Consider the following 23,119-nt stretch of genomic DNA (forward strand, 5'->3'; position numbering starts at 1 on the left):
CAATCCACTTTCAAAGACAGCACTGATGTGTTAGAGCCCTCCCCATGCTAATTACAACAAATCATTCTATCTTGGAGTTTTATGAGACAAAATAGTTCTGAATGTTTGTGTAGATTTAACACAAAAAAAAAAGGGTAAGTTCTACTGCACAGATTTGATAAGGAGAATATTTGGACAACTCTCTGCTTAGCTTCACCTTCACCACTGGAGCTGTTGTTTCTTGGTCTGCTTTGAAGCGTTCCTGGTGACCACATCAAATGTTCAAGCAGACTGAGGTCAATGTCCACTTTCCTCAGAAAACCCACTTCTCTGCTCTTCCATGCAACTTTTGTATTGTGACTGTCATATTCTGTATATTTTGTTGTCTCATGAAACGTAGTCATTTCAGTTGATATTCCTTCAGATTTACTACAACACAGTTTTTCTAAATTCTGACTCACGTCAGTCACTGAATAGTTGAATTATGGAATAGTTCTCATTTTACCTATTCATTCTGGTAATGTTTTAACACTGTCTTTTATACCAGAAACATTTTTACCTGAGACATTTTTTTCACTATTAGTGGTACTATAAAGAAGATAAAAGAAAACGAAAGTACTGCATACAGCAGAACCTCCGGTCTGTATGTCTCAGAAAGAATTCTTAAAAAATGATTTTTTAAAAAAATCAGTGCAGCTAGGAAAATGTAGTAGAGTAGATTAGGGAACACCTCACTTGCTTTTAGATTTAAACCCATAAATATTTGTTGGTAGTGCAAAATAACAATACAGAAAGTAGAAATCTTGCATAAAAACTATTTGACCTAATGCAGTGAGTTTGTAAGAAACATATCCAAAACAAAATATGGATATAATTGCTGATGGAAGAGAGCCTACCTGACTCCATACATCCTGCTATCTTTGCTGAGCCAGGAATTCATTCCCTGTGATCCTCACAACAGTGAGCTGTTACAACGTGCATCCAGCTAGCACTACATGCCTTCCATTGATGGAAGCCAGCGTATGCAGGCACAGCAGGGTGTAATCTCTCATTTTTGCTCATCTGTGGCTACCAGGTGATGGGCAGGATGGGTGAACGTGTTTCCATTTGGTAAATACAATAGCACCAGAGAGCGGAATGAAAGAAGTACCAGAAGTAGAATGAAAAATCAAGGTGGAAGGAGCAGGACATGTCTGAATTATTCTCCACTCTTCTTGCAGAATACTTGTAATTTGCTTAGCAAATGTGTTTATGATGTATTTTAAACAACAATGAGAGCATCAACCTTGATAATTCTAAAAGGTCCATGATTTCTGCCTACTTTGGGAGGAATCTATGAAAGAGCTTTCCTCTACCTTAATATTTCAGTAGTTAGTCAACAAGTACAGCGACAATGCAGCCTTAAAAATACCCATACCTGATTGTGTGTTCGCCACGCTATATTTGAAGAACTTCTGCTTTGAAGAAGTCTGACTCCAGCTGTGGAGTGCGAGTGAAACAGAGAACTAAGGAACACCAGGATATAGCAAACATACTGTTCCCACAACAGCCACAAGCTGCGTAACCTCTAGAAAATGTCAGGGCTACTTAGTAGCTGTTAAGTTTACAGGTAAAAACTTTTGGGCTGAATGGGACTAAACCTGTATGTTCAAGCTCCAGAGCCAAATATCTTAGTGACGTGTGGCTGTCTGGGGAATTTAGACTGAGCTGTCAAAGCAGGCTGTTGAGGAAGCTCGTAAAACTGTCAGTGTCGCTGGGGTGCTGAGAGAGTTGGGGCTGTTCAGCCTGCAGAAGAGAAGGACTGGAGGGACACCTGATAGCGGCCTTCTGACAGCTAAAGGGGGCTTATAGGAAAGACGGGGAGGGACTTTTCAGCAGGACCTGTTGTGATGGGATGAGGGGTAATGGTTTTAAACTAGAAGGAGGTAGATTCAAACTGGATATAAGGAAGAATTTTTTTTTTTTACCATGAGGGTGGTGGAACACTGGAACAGGTTACCCAGAGAGGTGGTGGATGCCCCATCCCTGGAAACATTCAAGGCCAGGTTGGATGGGACTTTGAGCAACCTGATCTGGTTGGAGATGTCCCTGCTTCTTGCAGGGGGGTTGGACTAGATGGCCTTTGAAGGTCACTTCCAGCCCAAACCACTCTATGATTCTGTGCTCCTGCCAACAGGCTCCGTAGCCTTAAGGGGATCTTTCTCTTCCAGTGACACGGTCTCTTCAACTAGGGAAGTCTGCAGCTGCCCGTACTACAGAAGAAAAATTAAAAAAAAAATCATTCACCCCGAATCCTTCAGCCCCTACTTGGGGGATTTCCTGCCGGCTCCCCCCGCGCCTGCCCTGGGGCTGAGGCCGCCCCCCGGCCGCGCAGGGCAGGGCGGCGGAGTGGGGCTGAAGCGAGGTTCCCGCCTCACCTGGTGCCACCGCCTCCCTTTTTCGACAGAAAGTGGCTTTTGCTCAAACGCCTTATTTTTTTTCACAGCCTGGGTTTAATCAGCACCGCCGCCCTCCGCCGGGGCGGGGAGGGGAGGTGGCTTGGCTCGGCTCGACTCGACTCGACTCGGCCCTGACGGGGCCACCGCACCATCGCGGCCAGGTTTGCCAGCGGCAGCCGGGAGAGGGGTGAGGCCCCGGCGGCGGGAGCTGCCTGTGCTCGGGGGCGAGGGCTGGCAGCGGCGGCGGCGGTGTAGGTAAGGCAGCGGTGGGGATTCCCCACCCGCCTCAGCGCCGGCCGCCAGCCCGTGAGCCGGCCGGCGGGGCTTCCCCCTGCAGCGGGGCGGCCGTTTCGCGGCGGGGGTGGGGGCGACCTCCGTGGCGATGGCGGCCGGGGGCGGTGGGAGGGAGGCGAGTGGGCGCGCCTGGCCCCGAAAACCGTGGGGGTGGCCGAGGGCGGTGACGGGTTTGGAGGCGGCGGGGAACTGTCAGGCGGGGACCGTTGGTGTAACTGGGCGGACGGCGTCAGGGGTAATCCGCAGCGGTGGGGGGAGGATCCGCGGAGACGCGCCGGTAACTTTGCTCCGGTGTCCCGTTTTTGGGGGCTGGGAGGTGGCTTAGCCCGAGGTGGTGTCTGCTGGAGGAACTGAGGGCTGGGAACAGTTTAGGAAGGGGAGTGAAATCTGTTTTGGAAAGGTCAGCGTTTCCCTGCGCAAGCCCTGCCTGCGCCGTGGCTCGGTTGGTGAGGGGAAGCGTGGGCGCGCCGCGTCTCCGGGGTGAAGCCTTGGCCCCTGGGTCTGCCCGGTCTCCTGGCCAGCTGAGGAGCTGCACCCCCTTTCCGCCAATGTTTCCAGGAATACCTAAGAATTTAAATGAAGGATATGGGAAAATGTTTTCTCCGCCGTACCTGGTGAGGGATGTCAGCGGTTCGCAGAAAAATGGCTGTGGAGATCGGCTCTGTGCGGTGACTGCCCGCAGCGAGGGGGCTGACCCAGTTCCGTGTGCCTCAGCACCGAAGGAATAGATGTATTTGTTGTAATAATTTTTCCTAGGTCAAAAGCAAGACACTTGATTTAAGTTCTCTTAAGAAGAGAAGGGGTGTGGTGTACCCTGCAGTTATTAGAAGCGTTTAAGGTAATATGAATATGTATGTTTTTATGATTTAAAATGGTCATGGGCTTATGTAAAAGAGATGGTGTGATACTCTGGCTTTCTGTCAGTTCTCTCAATTCTGAGAACAGGACTGTTGCATGTTTTAATCTATCCATGTTTTTGGATAAGACATTGGAAGAAAAAGTGCTACAAGTGTGCAAAAATTAGCGAAAGCCGTGATTCTTAAAAGTTCTGAGGCTATTTTTTTTTTTAATTGACTAGATCAACTTTGAAAAGAGTGGAGAGCAGAGGAAAAGGTGGCTGTACCATTTCAAGGACAGATTTTAATGAGAATTATGCTTTACTGTGTCCTATCATAGATGCTGTAATTGTAATTTATCTGCCTGTATCATTGAAGACCTCTTTCAGACACTTTTCTTTTGTAATCTTAAATTGATACAAATGTTTCCTTTCAGGGTGAAACCTTATGAACATGGCCTCAGATACATGGAATTTTTCCCCCTCTGGAAAATTTGAGCAAAGATAACTCCAGCTGAATTCTGTCCTGAGTGGCAAAGCTCCACAAGTTGATTTCAGGCTCAAGATGTGGACAAAATGGCTGGGAAAAGGGAGAAATTTAGCTGTTTATCATGGCGGAATGTGGTAGGAAATCTAACATTTGCACTTGACTCTGCAGTCATACATTTGTTATTTTCATCATGAATTATGTGAATGCATGCACAGACCAGAGCCTAATTTTGCTCTTGGGTTCCACAAAAATGGAAGTTTTTTCATCATGAAAAGTCAGAGACAAGAAGGAGTCTCCCCAGAGCAGTTTATGTATATGGTTTTACACAGGGCTATGTATATTTGCAGGTCTTCTATGCTGGCAAAAGGGCAAGTTATAAATTTAAATAGAAAAAAAAACATTTAATTTATAGAGAAGCAGGATTCTGGAAGACTTTCCTTTAGAACATGCCAAAATACTACTGCTGCATCTACTGATAGGGACAAAAAACTGCTTGAGAGAACATGTGTGAGACAGAACAGTACATTAAGGTAATGCTGTAATGGAACATAGCTTATGGAAAAAACAGTCATTCAGAAAAGTCGTAATACCTGGTCATAAGTAGCATCTAGTCAGTCCCTTTTTTCTCTTTAGATTATTTCCATTATAATATTTTAATCTTCTTTAAGATTAAAGAATATATGGATATTTTAAGAGTTACTGCCTGTCAGTTAGTGAAGAAAGTTAGAGCTCTTGTACAAACACGCATAAACTCCCTCTAGTGATTTTAAAGTTTTCTGTATTTCTTTTTGTGCTTGATATTCTTGTGGGAACTCATTTCTTCTTGCAGCTAGGCAGGAAAAGACCTGTCTGGTAATTTGAATGGAAATTTGCAATTAGGGAGGAGGGAAGAGAAGGGGAAAAAGGAAGAAAGCAGGCACTGCAAGAAGTAGTGTGAGTGACTCAATATATGGCACGCTTCTGAGTCAGTTTTGTGAAGTAAGATACGGCAGCCGGAAGTGTCATCTTTGATTGTTGTAGAAATTGGTGATCAGCTAAGGATTCCTCACATCAAGATGGAGTTTTGCTGTTCATCCTTCAGTTTGCATAATTGCATTTGTACTTTCACAGCGCTGTGAAAACCAGGATAGGCTGAATAGAAAGAAAGCATTAAGGCAGGCCAAGTTAAGGAAAAACTTGTCAGAGGCATGCAACTAATAGATCCTTCTCCAAACATGTTAGGGATAAGAAGCCTGCCAAACAGTCCTGAGAGCCAATAGATCATTCGAGTATAAAAGCCCTCTATGGGATGGGCTATGGGAAGATACGAACATAACAAGGGAAAAAAAAAATGCCTTTGTGGTCATCTTGGAAGAGCAGAGATTTCAGTGCCACTACCTTTACTTATGGCTTATCTTCTGTGGAAAGATCTGTGTCAAATTGAAAAGTCAGTAAAAGGCAGTTGCAGAACAAAATGATCCATAACAAAGCACCACAACTTGTGTTCTCTTGCTGCAAATGTCTCATTTAGAGCAGCTTTGGGACCAAAAGATCAGAAAATTATAAATGTTTTTTTTTAATCCTCCCCAAGTGATCAAAAGAGAGACAGGAAAATAGAGACCAGTGAGCCTGGTATCTGCAGGAGGCAGCTGGGTAGAAACTACTTTAAAGAATGGAACCAGTGGAAATGAAGATGAATTATGCGGGGAAGTAGTCAACAGTGACCTTTGTAAAGAGAAGTCATAGTTTTCAAATACTGAAGGTGTCTTGGAATTGTACATGTGTGTGTGAACACACAGGAGACATGGTTGATAAAATCTGCCTTAATTTCCAAAAGGCATTCAGCAGAGGCTGTCAATGAAGCCAGAGTGCCATAATTTATTTATTCTCACACGTATAAGTAAGTAGATAGAAGATAAATACTCATTTTTTTCAGGTGGAGAAAGATCACTACTGGAGTCCCAAACAACTCTCTTCTGCTCAGCGTTTATTCTTAATGATCTGGACAGAGGGAAACAGATTCTGGAGTGGCAGAATTTGCTAACAATACAAAGCTATTTAGGCTAGAACACAAGCATGTTAATTGCAAAGAGGGGCAGAAGGATGTCATGATAGTGAATGACTGAGTAATAATAGCAGAAGAAATTTGTTGTAGATACATGTAAAGAAAATTTAAAATGAAAACATATGGGCAAAATCCTAACATTATGTGCTCAGCAGCTGACTGGGTTTACCTGATTTTTAACACTCTGTGGTGAGATCCTGGGATTTTACTACATAGCCCCATGGAAATATCGGGTCAATACTCCGTAGTACTCAAAGAACAACTAGATTGTTTTAAATTATTAGGAAAGTATTAGAAAAACAAACAAACAAAATAATTGCTTTAGTTTATAAATCTATAGTGCACCTATGTTTTGAAGACTGTATGCAAGTTCTTTTCTCCCCTCCCCATCTCAAACAGGCTGTAGCATAACTGGAGATGGTTCAGAAGAGGGTGGCAAAGGTGGTAAAAAATATGAAATCAGGTTCCACCTAAGGGACAGTTAGAGAGACTAAGACTGTGGCTTGGGGAAGCAAGAACTAGGAAGGAGTGTGCTACTTGATAAGCTAAAAGGAAATGTTCATTCCTTTTTTTTTCTTCTTCTGGTATAATAATTAGGAGCTGTCAGTTAAAACAAGTAGCTAACGGGCTCAAAACAAGCCCAAGACAATTCCTACATTTCACATGTCCTATATTAACTATGTGTTGCAAATGTTGACTTTAACTTGTAGAAGTTTATATTGGAAACCACTAATTGAAGGTTTTCTTTCCATTTCTGCAGGGAAGCATGACAACAAAAACATTCTTTTCATGTAATATTACAACAGCATTTCTGTCTTTAATTATTGCAGGTAAGTTTATCGATGGCAAGATCTTGTTCTGAAACTTATTTTTTCACACACGTAATACTAATTTTCTGTGAAAATGTCTGTTAAAGTCAAATTTATGTGCATGCCAATGGATTCTTTTAAACAGTCTTAAAAGTAGGAACATATAAAACATATAATATGTGATATTTCATGTACTATCTTGTCACAGAATCACAGAACCATTTGGGTTGGAAGGGAACTCTTGAGATCGTCTAGTCTAACATCCCTGACCACCCCCAGGGTCAGCTAGAGCAGGCTGCCCAGTACTGTGTCCAGTTGGAGTTTGAATATCTCCACAAATTGAGACTCTACGACCTCTCTGGGCAACTTGCTCCAGTGTTTGATCACCCTCACAGTAAAAATGTTTTCTTGAGTTCAGATGGAATTTTTTGTGTTTCAATTTATGCTCATTGCCTCTTATCCTGTTCAGTGGTCAATACTGCCAAAAGTCTGGCTCTTTGTTCTTCATTCTCTCCCATCAAGTATTTACACACATTGATAAGATCCACCTTCTCTTTTCTCTACTGAACAGTCCTTGCTCTTTCAGCCTTTCCTCATGTGGGAGATGCTCCACTCCCTTAAACATCTTTGTGGCCCTGTGCTGGACTTTCTCTAGTAAATCTATGTCTCTCTTGTAATGGGGAGCCCAGAACTGGCCATAACACTCCAGATCTGGCTTCACCAGTGCTGAGTAGAGGGGAAGGATCACCTTCCTTGACCTGCTGGCAGGTCCTAATGCAGCTCAGGACACCATTAGCATTCTCTGCCATGAGGGAGCTTTGGTAGCTCATGGTCAGTTTGTTGTCCACCAGGATCCCGGTGTTCTTCTCTGTAGAGCTGCTTTCCAGCTGAATGGTCTCCAGCGCATGCTGGTGCCTGGGGTCATTCTTCACTAAATGCAGGAATTCACATTTCACTTTGTTGAGCTTCATGAGGTTCCTGCCAGTCCACTTCTCCAGCCTGTTGAGGTCCCTCTGGGTGGCAGCATGACCCTCTGGTGCACAAACTGATGAAATGAGTTGTAGTTTTAACTTTACAGAATGTTTTCTTAGCATTTTTTCATGTCAGAAAATGCAGCCACTTGACAATAATATAATGTAGATTTTTGTAAAATTGCTAGGCTACCTGGTTGCAACTACTTGTTTCTGCCCTTGAGCTGTCAGCCAACAATCCAGTTCATGTTTAAAACATTTAAAATGGTTAAGTGAGTTGCTGTCATAATCTTGCCATTCCACCTCGAATCTTGCAGCAGCGCCAGACTGTTAAAAGAAAAACTTCATGAATTTCCATTCTTTGAATTTCTAGCAAGCTATTTGGAAATTGTTTGGGTTTGGACTAGATTTTTTTTTGCCCACGGATGGACAATCTGCAAGACTCACCAGTCCACTGGATAGTCTGGTTTTTGATGACTAAGTAATCATATGGAAAAGTGATTATTTGGGTGCCCTCCCCCTAGTAGCAGAGAGTTCTATTGTCTGCTTAGTTGTGTGTGTGTCTTATAATTCTTTCCTGCTCCATGGAAATAATGGAGAGCATTAAACTGATGCTGACTGTGAAGAGGATATCTCGATATTGAATGGTTTAGTGGTAGAATGTCAATAAGTAAAATCAAATGGATGTGTAGGGGCATGGAAGGGCCAACCCATTTAGCAGAAACAAGTATATTGTATGTGTGTGGTGTGAACACTAAGTTAACTAATAACCACTTGGGAAAAATCCTACTTTGACATCTCTGCATGCTCTCTGGAAGCATTAGCACTGTCATCAGTGGTGGTCAGAAACACAGAATTTTTGGGAAGGCAGTAGAGCAGAAAAAAGAGAACTTCATTAAGCTACTCTGTAAAACCATGGTAACTGTGAATCAATTGAGCTCTGCAGTTCTGGTCATTCCACCTCAGAAAAACTGTGTCAGAAAAGGTAGAGATGAGTGACAGTGTTGTCAAATATAGGATGGCTTCCATATGAGAAATCATTAAATGAATGAGGACTTTGAGGTAAAGAAAAGATGACTGAGGCAAGATGTGATGGAGGTCTATAAAACTGTAAATACTATAGAGTAGGCAGATGAGGGAATATTTACTTTGGCATTTTTCATCGCAAGAAGTACATGATACCCAGAGAAATGATAAAAGCCAATGAATAGTTTTTAATGTAGAACATGAGAGAAAAGAAAGGGGCCAAAAGCAAAGCATTACTGTGCTTGTTCTGTCCTGCTCTCTTTTCTTGCACATTTTCCACAGGTTGTTATCAGAGATAGTTTTGGGCTAGACAGACACTTGCATGACTCTGTGTGACTGTTCTTCTGACGAAACGAGGAATTTAGATAAATAGAATACTGACTCTGGATAGCAGAGTCACATTTTTGAGTTGGTGCCTTTTTTTTTGTAAAAAAATATATATATATCTCATGGTGTTCCTCTTTTCCTGTGTGAATCTCCTTGGGTCCAGGGGAAAGAAAATGAGCTCTTTGGCAAGTGCTTGTAATAATTCCTCTCTAAATGCTCATAAAATGAAAGGTGAATTGAAGTTTCCATAGCAAACTTAATGTTTATGCAACAGTGACTTTAACTTCAGTGTCCTCTTAGGACATTTGTGTACTAAGACCATCCTCTGTCTTGAAGACTTACTTTGACTACAGTTAAATGAAGTTAACAAATAAAGACATTGAAAGTCAAATTTGTGTGTGCATGTGTGTGCTTGTGTGTATGCACATGAAACAGACTGGAGAAATAAAAGTACTCTAGTAATTTGCATCTGGAGTAAAATGTACATATGACAGTACTGCAAATTAAGAGATTCTGTTGAGTGTAAAGTTTGCATTCAAAAAACTGCATTTTATTTCAGTGGCGTAACTATATCTGTATATCACTGAGTAGTACTCAAGGGATTATAATTGTGTTTTTAGTAGATGACTTAAGAATGGAGGTGGAACCTCCAATGAACTTTGTAAATGTAATCAAGAAATGAGTTCAGTATATCCTTTTTACAGTGTTCGAGGTTTTCTTTAATGTTTATCTTTTTCCTTTAGAGAAATGTGACGCCTATGATGTGATGTTGAGGCAAAGTCTTGTGCCTGTTGGGCAGCCTCTTGCTATTAAATGTTCAGTGGAAAAAAGCTTGAAAAGTGGAGACTACAACATAACATGGTATAAAGTTGGTAACCAGACAGCTGTGCCTAGAGACAAACTTTCTAGAATTCATCATCAGAAGAACTTAATTTGGTTTCTCCCTGCAATGTTAGAAGATTCTGGAGATTATGAATGTGTCATAAGGTGAAAGTAAAAAAAAAAATTACGTTGCTACAGAAATGAGTTGCAGAGGGAATAACTTTTAGAAAGCAAGTAGAATTTCTGGGTTAAGAGAAAAACTAATGAAGAAGGGAGAGTGCATTCACAAAAACTAGCTTTATGTTGGGGAAAGTAGGACTAGGTTTAGGGTTTTTTTCCTAGTCGGCAAAAGTAAATCTAGTAGAGAAACTATAAACTTCTCACCCTCTCTTTCTTCTCCAGAAAAATATCATATATTTTCAAGTGGGAAAATATGCCAATTAGATTAATTTAATTATGTTATGTTAATTGCAGGAATTTGACAAGCTACAGGAATATGTCTACAAAAGTAACAGTTTTTGAGAGGATTGATGGTTTATGCTTAAATGAAAAATTTGCTGTAGAGGAGGTAATATTCACATCATCATCTGCAAAGGTTGTGTGTCCACACTTAGATTATTTCAGGAATGAAAAGAATATTCAACCTGTTCATTGGTATAAGGTGAGGACGCTATATTTTCTAGTGTCTTATAACTGCCCACTATTTAAAATATAAATCACTGATGTTTGTGAATTGTAGGAGACAAATGAAAGATTTATTGTAATTGCGAGAAAAATGCTTTTAAAACAAATTGAGGAAGGATTAAGACTTTATCTTTTAAAGGTATGTACAGGTTTTTTTTTTTTTATTAAAGGGTAGAAATTCAGCTTAGATGTAGGAGAGACTTTGACCCACGGATTCACCAGGTGGCATCTTTTTACCTCCTAGGAAAACACACTGTTGTGCATTTCTTCTTGTGCAGAAACAGATTTAGTATTTCATTTGTGAGAGATGGCGTACCCATTACGTCCTCAATATTGTTCCATTAAATAAATTCAATTTCATATTGTTCATGCTTATTTAAAGGCTCTTTCTGTTACAAGAATGTACTGCCTTCTGCAGCATTCCTGCCTCATGCCCATGCAGTCCATATGGTACCAAGAATATTTAAATACTTAAAAAAATTAAGTCTAATTATTGATTGGTTCTTCATTAATGAGTCCTTTAACAAATCCTGACACTTGCATTTCACATTTTTATTTCTCTAAAATCGAAAATTGTTTTCTATAGGAAATAAACTGGAGTATCTTTGAATTAAAAACTCAGAGCCAAAATGAAGTATGTTTTGCTTTTTATTCCACCCCCCTCACTCTTTCTGAGCCTCTGCAAGGCTTATCCTTATGCTGCGGTCCTCTGAAAGTTCAGATTGCATTAAAGAGAGACAAACCTTGCAAAGAGAAAGCGGTATGAATTAACAGAGTTCTCTACACATGTTTAGGACTGCCAGATGCTGGAAGGGAAAAGGTTTGCCTTCTCAAACCGTGATCTTATAATTTCCAACGTGACTGTACATGATCAAGGGAACTATACATGTGAAACAACATATACCTACAATGGAAAACAATATAACATTTCACGAGACATCAGTCTGATTGTAGAAGGTAAGTAGTGTGTTTGTAACAGTGGCTCCAATTTTTTGTCCGAGTTTCTAAGGACTAAAGCTAAAAGACCCGATTTGTGGATAGGCATGCTTAGGGCTACTAGTTTTCACCTAAATATGAGGGAAAGAAATGTTGACTGAGAGTTTATGTGTTTTTGTCTGTTGTTGCCATTGTGTTGAAGATTGGTTACCCTGTTCAAAGTCGCAGTATGTCAAAGCTTTGCTGACGAGACCAGCTGCCAAGGTCCCTACACAGGTGCCCTGTAAGGCTTAGTAGACACAATACTTTCTGCTGTAGCTGCATCCTCTATCCTGCCCATATTGCTTCTCTTTTACAGGAGCCTCTTGCTGCAAGAACAACAAATTAAACCAGGCCAAATTGTAGCAGTGTCTTGACTCTGTGTGTCCTGTCTGTCTCCTTCAAAGCTTTGTCCCCCGTTTTTGGTTATAAACTCCTCAGCACAAGAACTGCTGATCTCTGATACTGTGTGTCTAGCTCAGTAGACCCTGATTTATGCTGGGGGGCCAGCAGCACAACGACAAAAAAAAAAAAAAAGACCTAGCTGTAAAATGCAAACTCCTTTGCTAGCACAGCATTATGAGATTGATATTAGATTACTGAAAAGGCTGTGCTCTGTCAAGGGATGAAGTGAAAATACTGTTTTTCATTCCAGCTGATGAAAGGCATTTTCAGGTTTAATAATAGACTGTGTTACTATTTAATGATGTCTTTTTGTGCTTGCGTGTTCTGTTTGTGTGTATATGTATGCATGCATATGTATGTATGTATATGATATGAATATGTATCATATTCATAATGTCATATGTATATTGTGTGGATAAACAAAATATGAGGAACATAAGGTCAGTTCAGATGAAATGATCGTTCCGGTCTTAAAAATCTGTCCCTAGGACTTCTCTCACTGTAATTTCAGTTCTCACTATTCAGTAGAAGCAAAATCATGTCAGTCCTTTGCCATAAATGACTGAAGGCAGCTCATTTGTTTTTAAAGTCTCCAGCTGAGCAAGTCTATACCAAAATGGGTGATTTGGGGTCCAAACAATAGTGCAGGCCCAGTTTTCAGAAGTGGAAGGATATATATGGAGCAATCCTGGGTGCTTGCTAGGGGGCTCAAGAGGGATGCTTTATGATTTCTTTTTGTTAATTTGTGCTCTTGGAGAAATTGCCTTGAACTTTGAATATCTGATAGGAAATGTTCTAAGACATCCTACGGCTGCCTGAGACTGCTGGAAATTGTATGTGTGTTCAGTGAGGGACCCTCCAAGCTGGAATTCATTTAGCCATACTGAGACATTTTTAATGCAGATGTCTAGATCTCCGCCTGTTGATTATTCTCCCTTTGTAGCCTGTAGAGAGAAATAAGCTTTCCAGAGTGTCATGTACCTAGTCCTAATGTAAACATCTAAAAGGGACCGCTGGTGTTGTACTTTCTTGTGGACAGTGCTGAGGGAAGAATTGTAAGGCCTTTAACTAGAGTACAGAAATTAAATTTCCCCTTTATAATAGTGAAAGTCTAAAATTGATGAGTTGCATTTCTAAGTATTTGGCTTCAGTTTGTATCTGTGGGGTGCTGGGTGACAGGGTGTCCAGATTGTAGAGGGATAATACTGTAGATATTTATCCATACCCTTCTCAGCACCTATGGATGCAATATTACATGATTTTTATGCCATGGAACAGCCAGGCTACCATGAGCATGTGGAGATTTGTGGCACTATATTTTGGAAGAGGTGGAGTAAAGAACAGCATAGCTTCAAGTCAGAAGTAACGACTACCTGAGATACGGTACTTTCAGTATTGAGTGATATCTGCTACAAAATTGCTGAAAACCTTGGCCACAGGACAGGGGGTTTTTAGGTTGTACTTGGGCTACAGAGCATAGAACAGGCTACAGCTGCCCCAGGTTTTCTGAAAAGAACTTTCTTTCTTTTGATTAGTGAGCCCACCAAAAAAGCCCCCAGAAATATCTTATCCAAGAAACAATTCCATTGAAGTGGAACTTGGTAAGTAGTTTTCTCTATAATAAAATATGATTTTGAGTCCTAGTGAAAATTTATACCTTCAGAGCTCCTTATTCTGTGGGGTTTTTTTTCATTTGTTTTTTGACAAAAACTAGTTCAATGACCAGCTCAGTTTTTCTGTGTTGATCTCCTGAAGAAGGAGTGTTTGGGGGTGAGAGGGAAAGAGACAAGGCATGTTGCTTCCAAAGTCGTTGGAAACCTGTATGGAAATTTCTCAGATGTGAAGAAAATGATAGGAAACTCCAGTGATTCTCTGTCACATCTGTTGTTTTCCATCACTCTGGAAGAGATTCTAAGAACAGATCCATCTTTGAAACTGAAGGGAAAGCGATGCCCAAGAGAGAGGCATCTTGTTCCTGATCTTAGCCTCTTCCATTCTACCAGTCTGTTTCTGAACCTCCAGATTGCTGAGTATATAGACCTCCTGTTAGAGTAGCTTTTCTGAAAGGGTGTGGGACCATCCCTAGCTAGTCTGTGTGGGAATCTGTCAACAGAATTGTGTAGACTTTAATTAGAGTATGGAAATTAACTTTTCACTTTGTAACACAATTTTATAGGCTCACAGGTTACGGTGGATTGCAATACAACAGGTGCTGATGGGTATGAGGTGTTTTGGACAGGCAACGGTGTGTCTATTGATGTATTTTTTATGAGCAGAATTTTTGCAAGTCCTTATAAGTAAGTATATTTTCAGATTAGAAAATACCCTGTTAGCAAACGAAGTGGAACTTTCTTGCTTTGACATTAAAATATTTAGCCATATTTTTCACTTGCTGAAATAGCTTTCTTTTTTAAAAAAACTTTAATACTTGCCTCTTCCAATCCATTTTCTGCTTTGAAGTAGAAACTTAGTAGGCACATGGACTTCACATATGATTGTGCACTTTTTGGTCATTGTAAAAACCTGTCTTAATTTTGAACCTTGGGAAAAAGGTGTTTCGTAGACTTACAGTCTCATAATTGTAATACAGTTTCTATTGAGCAGGCTCTGGCCTGTCAGAGACCTCTTTCAGTTGCATCAGGCATGTCTGGGCATGTGATCTTTAGACTATCTCTTTCTTCTGTATTCTCCTTTCCCTTCACATCTGCCTCTCTGAAAGGCTGCAGGAGGTCAAACCTGTGCTTTACAGGACAAATTGAGACTTCCAGGCTTAAGAGCCTTGAGTGGAAGAAGTGTAACTGAGATCAGCTGAAGAGCTAATGGAAGATTTTGTTGAGGACATTTATACTGAAGCTTAGTGGGATGAAAGGAGAAAAGAGAGACAGATTTCTAGTGACGAGTTGGGGTTTGGGAGGAAAATGGACTTGGACTGAGTAAAGCATGAGAAGGGTAACTGGGAGATAAGGTGAGGGTGAAAAGCAGGTTAGATGGAGTCAGGAGAGAAGGAATTAGACCTGACTTAAAAGGCAACTAAAATTGGAGCACAAAGCAATCTGCACGTTTCTTAGATATGACAGGTTGGGAACAAAAAATTGACAGGTTTTTTGTCAGCCCTCATCTCATGGTGCTGCTGTGAAGAAAAAACGTAAATTTTGTAAATTCTCAGGCACTATCTATGAGTGAGAAACTGATGAAGAAATGAGAATGATTTCTTCAAAGTAAGAATGTAGTTGTGAGAAACAAGTCCTCATCATAAAACAAAGGGAGGAAAATAAAATGCTGAATTCTTTGAGTGCTCACCAAGAGAAAACCCTGTATAAAAGTAATATATTTCACTGTCATAAAGAATTGTAATACCATAAATTTGGCCATAATGCAGAGGCACATGATCACTGAATTGATATCATAAAAGCAATGTTATTTTTTTTCTTACTTCCTAGCACTTAAATGCTTGTCTTTGCAACCATTAGTCATTTGCATTAGTGTTATTGATTCATTCATTCCTTGTTACAGTGTTACTGTAACTTTTTGCTCAGAAAGTGATTTGTATGGTCCTATGCATGCCCTTTGTGATCTATTTCAAGCTTTTGTCTTGCATTTTAAATGGTAACCAGAATATATTTTCAGGAGATAATAGTGTTTGGCTAAGTAGTCTAGTTAGTTCATTTTACATTTGAGATCTACTGTTAACAAGGCAGTGATACCCCTCAATTTGCTGGTGGTTAAAAAGTTGTTTAGTTCACACATCACGGTACACATGACTAACTGAATATGCAGCACAATGAGCGTTTTTGTGCATTTTTGTGCCCTTGAACAATGTATGGGAGATAACCTGTGTCTCTTAATGGTGCATCCTGACACTTAAGCTGTTACAAGTCTGTTCTGATCCATGGAGTGAAGCAGCATTTTAGGCTCCACTCCCTGCAGCTGGAATCACACTGTGAGTTGGTGCTATCTGCTGCGGGTTACCACCTTTGATGTCTTCCCTGTCCCACAGCTGCTCACCGCAAGATGACGCCCTTGTACCGGGGCCTCTTGCTTTGTCATCTCACATTGTGGAATTTCTCTTTCACCACGCACTGAGGCTCTCCACCTACTCTTACAGGCGCTGGGAAGCCTGTAACGAGGGTTTGGTTTGGTTGGTAAGGTATATTTTTGCAGTTTAGCCTACAGAAACCTTATATCCTTTGGGGAAACACAGCTCCAGACAAGTTAACGTCTTGATAGTTTCCAGCGCCTATGCTAAATGTCAATAAGAGACCAGATGGTTGTTTGTTTTTCCTTCATATGATGCAATTGCTTGTCTGTTCTGCAGTGTGGTTGACATTTGCAGATGGAAACAACCGTTGTTGTGCTGTAGCTGTTAACAATTAAGCCATTCCAGAAAGGGCTATGGTTTTATGGCTCTGTTTGTTGCCTTTTGGATAGGGAGGAGACTTCTTACGATGGACGCCCCATGCATTCTGTGAAGCTAATAATTTCAGAAGTGAATAGTGAAGATTATGAACAACCGTTTGTCTGTCAAGCTTCAAATCCCTTTGGGCAGGTTGCATCCTATATTATATTAAAACGCAGAGGTAAGAAATACTGTTATTTTTGAGGCTCGTGTTTGGCTTGACTTCCCCAGAAGGGGTTTTGATACCAAATGCTTGTGTATCATGTTGATAGAAGACAGATGGATTACAGTTTGCTGTATGTATGGATGTACATAGAGGAGGACTCACTGTAGTATTATATTTATCATTATTAAAATAATAGGTAGATGGAAATGAAAAATATAATACTCAAATTTGTATTAAATTTGTGTAAAAGATCAGATTTGGACAAATTCAGCATTTAAAAAAAATCTTCTTATATTTTTGTGCAGTTCCTGGTATACAAAGATGGCTGACTGGAGGGATTGTCTCTTCGTTAATTTTAACATTTACTACTTTAATAATCTACAAGATTTTCAAGATTGACTTGGTGCTTTGGTACCGTAACTCTGTTTGTACCTTTGCAAGTAAGGAAGGTATGTGAGTGTGACCAGGTATATTAGTGGAACTAGCCTATTGATTTTTTTTTCCACTTGCCATTACTTCTAAGCAATAATGTGATTATTTAGTAAAACGTATGTGGAATTGCTTTGAGGAATTTTCAGGTACACACAGACATTTTTGGGGGGGGATTTTTTTTCAGTCATATGTAAAAAATATGTCATATTCAGTAAAATATATAATCATAGCCGAGGCAGTAAACACTGCATAATATTGAAGGCAGTCATGGTGAGATAGGACAAAAAATCTCCAGATTTTTCCCAAATTAGCATGCTGCTTTTTGCTTTTCTACAAAGTAGTTTCTTTACATGTAGGTTTATGGTCACTCTGATGATGATCAATAGGTGTCAGCAGAGCTACATCCTGTAAGCTAGCTGTTTAAAGACAAGCATTAAATATTTATATCGAAGATTGGACTCTCATTGTCTCAGAGATAATTTTGTTGATTGTTTGTTTTGTTTTTTTTTTTTTTGTGAGGGTTACATGCCAAAGAGAAAAAATGCTACTAGTTCTCTATTCTGTGATTCTTCTTATGTGTTTTTATTGCTGTGGTGTAGATGAATACATTGGACAGCTGTGAAAAAATTGGCGTTAAGAGGAACATTATAGATACTTTGTGTGGCAGCTCTCAGAATTAGGCTGTCTGAAGTTCCCCATAACTTGAAAATAAATGGATTATGTGCCTTGAGATAGTTAACATTTACTCATGGCCGTTCTAAATGTTTTCACAGAAAAGTAATTTCAGCTTCTGGTTAAAAGTCCAGTTTTCCCAGAACACTTTAATAGAGTTCTAATGAGAAAAAAAAAAATCAAAGAAACTTATGTTTTGGAGCTTATTGAACTAGACTTAACCTGTTGAGTTAAATATGATTTTGGTTTGGTTTCTTAATTCCTGTTTATTATACAATTTTAACTCTCAAAACCTCAGCTGCCTTCTGGCCTTTTCTTCTACCTGCCTTTCCCTCACAGAATTATTACAAGAAAGAATTGCCATTTTCCACCCTCTCTTGTGGTTAGTCAGACATGGAGATAACTGCTGTTGAGTTTGTTTCAGGAGAGGTGGTAAAGAAAGTTCTGCAAGAGGATGCTTTCTTAGTGTCCTGGCACCTCTGAGATTGGGGGCTCCTTCCTGGAGGTCCCAGGTCCTGCATCCAGCTCACTTGTTGGCACATCCATCCCCACGATGGAGAAAGAGATCAGATTCTGTGACTGATCATCTTTCTTTTGATTTGTAGACTGTTTTAGTGCTTTGATGTTATTCTGTTAGACAGGTGAATCAGCCCCCCATTGCTATTTTTAAGTGGTCTGAAATGAAACCTTGCAATAAAGACATGTTGCTGGTTTTAATTTTTTTTAAATACAAACATTTGTATTTGTTTTAGATGGGAAAATCTATGATGCATATGTCCTGCCCACAAGAAGCAGTGGAGGCAGAAGCTTCAGTCGTCTGGAAACTTTTGTTCATAGAATACTCCCTGATGTTTTAGAACAACAGTGTGGATACAATCTCTTTATATTAGGAAGGGATGATTTACCGGGAGAAGGTATGCTTTAATTAGTGGAGTTAATAGGGTTGTCTTTTAACATATTGTTCTTGGGTTAGCAAATTACATATACAATTAAAAATCACCTAGTGGTTTTACATAGAAATGTATTTGTTTATTTTTAATAGGTAATTTGTCAATTTATCCAATAGAATTATTTTTTTATTAGAAATTTTTTTTTGTTTCTTAAGAAAAATTCTTTTCTGATATTATGAGGGTCTGCACTTTCTTTTTAGTGATGAAGAAATGAGGATTCAGCAGCATTAATAATATTGTTGATGTTCTTTGAATGATATCTGCTCCTGGGGACTGAAGAAAACAATTTTTATGAGGAATTTCATGCAATGGATCAGGAATCATGAGTGACAGTTGGGAGATCTTAAACCTACTAGTCCTCTGAGCTAGCCACTGCTCCATATATATATGCAATTCTAAAATTAAGAAATATTTTACATCAGTTTTAAAGTTTCTATGCAAGCTTTGATTGTTCCTTCATTACTTACAGCGGTGGTCAGTGTTGCTGATGAAACGCTTAAGCAAAGTAGAAGACTGATGATCATTTTGGGATCAGAAATATCTAGTTGCTGCCTGTTAGAAGACACCTCTGAACAACAACTAGCTATGTATAATGCTCTCATCCGTGATGGGATTCAAGTGATTCTTATAGAAATGGATGAAATACAGGACTATACAAGCATGCCAGAGTCAATCAAATACATTAAGCAAAAACATGGAGCTATCCAATGGAAAGGGGACTTCTCAGAGAAATCTTGTTCAGCAAATACAAGATTCTGGAAAAACGTGCGCTATCAAATGCCATCCAGGAAAAAAAGTATCTTATTCTGAAGTGTATTTGTTGCCCCTAACTTTGAACAATTCTGCAGCAAAGGAAAGATAAGATGTACTTATTAAAATAATACTGAGAAGGTAATTCTGAAATGTGTTGTGTTGTTTTTTTTTTTTTAACACAAATTCTTTACATTACAAAGTAAATGTTTTCTTCAAGGAGTAAAAACTACTCATCCTTTCCCCAAATTACACCCTGAAATAAAAACTGTGCAACTTTATTTCTGTTCTGGGTTTTGGATAGTGACACAACTTGTTGTGTTAGTCTCACACAGATATGAAAAGTAAATGTTGCTGATGGTGGTAGACTATTAAATAGTCATGGTCTATATAGATTTCATATTCACTGAAGAAGCAGCTGTGAAGTACATTTTTAAAAAAAAATTGAAACTACAGTTGATAAATTAAAAAATCTGTTTCTGTCACCAGCATTTTCCTAGTCATTCTGTTCCTCTTCTTTTTGCCTCTCTGTGATTGTCTGACTTCCAATGAGGAAGTCTGCAATAATCTGCACCGTGCAAGCTTTGGGGTCCCCTCCTGAGCAACATCTTGTCCTTGCTTCTTGAAGGGGTTGGGGAAATACATGACATAGCAGGTACATTTAAAATTCTTCATAACACTAAATGTGTTTGCTGAACAGTTGGCACCAAATGTGTTCAGCAAATGGAATGGAATCCATGGCTTTTTAGACATTTGTTGAATAGTTCTGTGAGATCTGGTCTATGGAGTGTTTCTAAACTTGGTCTCTTGAAATGGTCAGGAAATGGAAAATATTTAAGATTTCTTGCAAACTGGAAGCTTTCTAAACTGTGCTACTACTCTGGAAACCAGATGTTCTCATTCCATGTCTCAACCGTGCTAACTATAAGCACAGAAATTCACTGAGAATCTATCAAAAGATCATGCTTGGGCTGGATATCCTGGAGAGAGTGGAAAATGACCAGTTCTGAAACATGACCAAGTGCTGATGTCAAGAAACAATACCTTGTCTACTTGTGAAAGAAGAAATTAGAGGCATGTGGCTACATGAACCTGCCTGGGAGTAGCTTGGTATTTCTGGATCCCAGTCAATTATTCTCTGTGCATCACCATGAGAAAACGACATACTGCTTCCTTTTCAAGGTGGTCTGGAGTGGCAGGAGTTTTTGTCATGCTCCAGCCTTGAAGAGCATCATCTGAATGCAAATATTAATTCTACTTGCTTTTTTTTTGTTGTTGTTTTATGAAGTTAAGTAGGTTCTTACATTATCTTTGTTGCCAGAATAGCATCTGTCACTTAACTCCTTTCAGCTGGTTCTCAGAAGCGTGTATGCTGCAGAATATACCCTTCGTTGGGCTGTATTGATGGGAGAGAAAGCAAGGTCCAGGAGTGGAACATATGTTAAAGTGAAATAATTGCAATAGCTTTTCATGGTACTTTTTTCTTTGAGAAGATCTAACAATACTCCTTATGAGCGGTGTCTCATTCTCCTGGCTATGGAGTTCACAGCTGTGTAATTTTCCACAGGCTCTGTTGACTAGAGACTTCTGAGATCTCGCCATGAAAACTGAGAACAGCATAGATCCATCAGATGAGGTACTATTGTTTTAGTAGAGGTTAAATCAGTCTTCTTTGGAAATGCATAATGTTTAGGCTGGAACCTTTGAAAAATAAATTTAGGAACCTAGAGAGTTTAGATAATAATTGTTGTCAAATTTTTATATTGTGTTTAGACTTAGACTTGCTCAGAAATTGTTGAAAACTATACTTCCCTTCAAAGATTCTTTTATTCACTTGCGTTTAAAAACAGAACCCTCTTATTTCCATGTAGAATGAGAGAAATAGTAAAGAAAATATACTGAAACTGTGGTAATTTTTTTTTTCAGCTTCTTAATTTCATATGCTTTGAAATAAAAAAAAAAATACCACTGACTAGGATTTGCAGTATTACAGATAAGTACATCGATTTGCATGGAGTTGTGTTGGTATTTTTTGTTTCTTCTGTGAATGTGACATTATGATTTATGGCCATTTTAAAATTTTTTTTCACAGTTCTTTTCAAAGGTTTGCTACCATATTCGAGACAAGCATTTTCCCACTAAATGAGACTCCTAAAGACTCTTAAGTGAAGACAGATGAGTGTGAGTCAGCATTTATCTACCTGATACTTTATTTTTAAACAACAACATTTAGTATGATTATTTAGGCATTTTAGTTTTCTTGTGTGAAAATAAGTGTGGGAGAAAGATTTCAGTTACTGCGGTTAACCGTTTGCTAACTGCTTGAACGTAGCATGACACCAAGTGGCTTATCCTTTTATCATGGGACTTTATTTTTAAGCTGAATTTTGTCTTTTTTCTCCCCTTGGAATTTTTTTTGAAAGTCACATAGGAAAACACGCTTTTTTTTTTTTTTTGTGGTACAATAAAAGAAATCCCATAAAGACCGATGTGCTGATTGCTCAGCAAAACAAAACCAGCTTCAGAAATGATTGGTTGGCTAGAGGTCTGCTTCTGGAAACTTAGTAGCTTCAGAAAGAAGAGACAGATGCAAAGCAATCCATGAAAAAGTATTTCTTCACCACAATGTGGTAGATATATTTCAGTTTATTGTCTGTCTATGCTGACAAACAGTCTGAATGGTATGTGGTGTAAGATACATTGAAAGCATTCTCTGCACCATTTTTTACTTTTCAACCATAACTATATAGTATTTCTTCTGTTGGCTTGTTCTTGGCAATTTATTTGGCACTCCAGATTGCCCCTTCCCTTTCTTGCCTTGCGTTTAACTGGTGTAAAATTTTCTAATTCCACCATGTCTTTCCATCCATACTGTGAGGCTAGTTTCTTCTGGGAGATTTCCCTCCTTTCATAATTTTCCTCCCATATCCCACTTTCTTACCTTTATGTCAGCTAGTGCCGAGATGTGGCCTGTTTAATGTTTTAATGTACACATCTCTGACTGTATGAATTCATGGAGAGAGGCTTACGTGATGGGGAAGAGCATGTGCTCTGAGCCCAAACCCAGAACGAGTTGTAACAGCCTGGTGGAGCTTATGCGATGGCCCCAGATTTTTTTCTTTTTTTTTTTCCTTTTAATTTAACTCTATATTTTATCCTAGAAGGCAGAAGAGCACAAAGGTGATTTCACATTTCCCCTTTACCTTGTTGCCTTGAGCTTCTGCTAGAGGGGAAAACCCGTTCTGGTTTTTGTTTAGAGGCTATGGTAGTTTAACTACTCTACCTGCTTCCATAGCCGCAGTAAACTTGACGATGAAGCAGACAGAATACAGTTCATGTTTATAAAATCTGGGCTAAGGAGAGACTTTTTCTTTCCTAGAAATATTAAGGGTGTATTATATTGTAGAGCTTCAGAATACACGTAAGTAAAATCAGTGGCTAACATCTTTACTCCAGAGTACTCACAGGTCTCTGGTTTAGTCGTAGATGCTACAACACATGAACACAGGAGCAATAAAATGTTCTCCTCTCATCCCTACACTCACTATTTCCCTGCTTCTAATGTAGGCAGCAGGAGAGTAAAGGCAAAATACACCCCTTGACGTGTGTGCTTGTTCTTTTTTATATGGGGTAATATTAACCAGGACTTGATGC

General features: G+C 39.5%; 1 protein-coding gene across 1 annotated transcript; it reads left to right on the forward strand.

The window, feature by feature from the left end:
• Positions 1 to 4,080: 4,080 nt before the first annotated feature.
• LOC104484661 (interleukin-1 receptor type 1-like) lies at positions 4,081 to 19,982 on the forward strand. Its single transcript, XM_086769571.1, is given in 12 exon segments — positions 4,081 to 4,170; positions 6,841 to 6,910; positions 9,957 to 10,200; positions 10,510 to 10,696; positions 11,514 to 11,676; positions 13,635 to 13,700; positions 14,276 to 14,396; positions 16,528 to 16,676; positions 16,967 to 17,110; positions 18,518 to 18,679; positions 19,185 to 19,513; positions 19,515 to 19,982. Coding segments are annotated over 12 exon segments (1,746 nt in total). The 5' UTR covers positions 4,081 to 4,122; the 3' UTR covers positions 19,578 to 19,982.
• Positions 19,983 to 23,119: the final 3,137 nt, after the last annotated feature.

This window comes from Chlamydotis macqueenii, chromosome 1, assembly GCF_036417535.1.
Source record: "Chlamydotis macqueenii isolate bChlMac1 chromosome 1, bChlMac1.mat, whole genome shotgun sequence".
NCBI classification, from domain to species: domain Eukaryota; kingdom Metazoa; phylum Chordata; class Aves; order Otidiformes; family Otididae; genus Chlamydotis; species Chlamydotis macqueenii.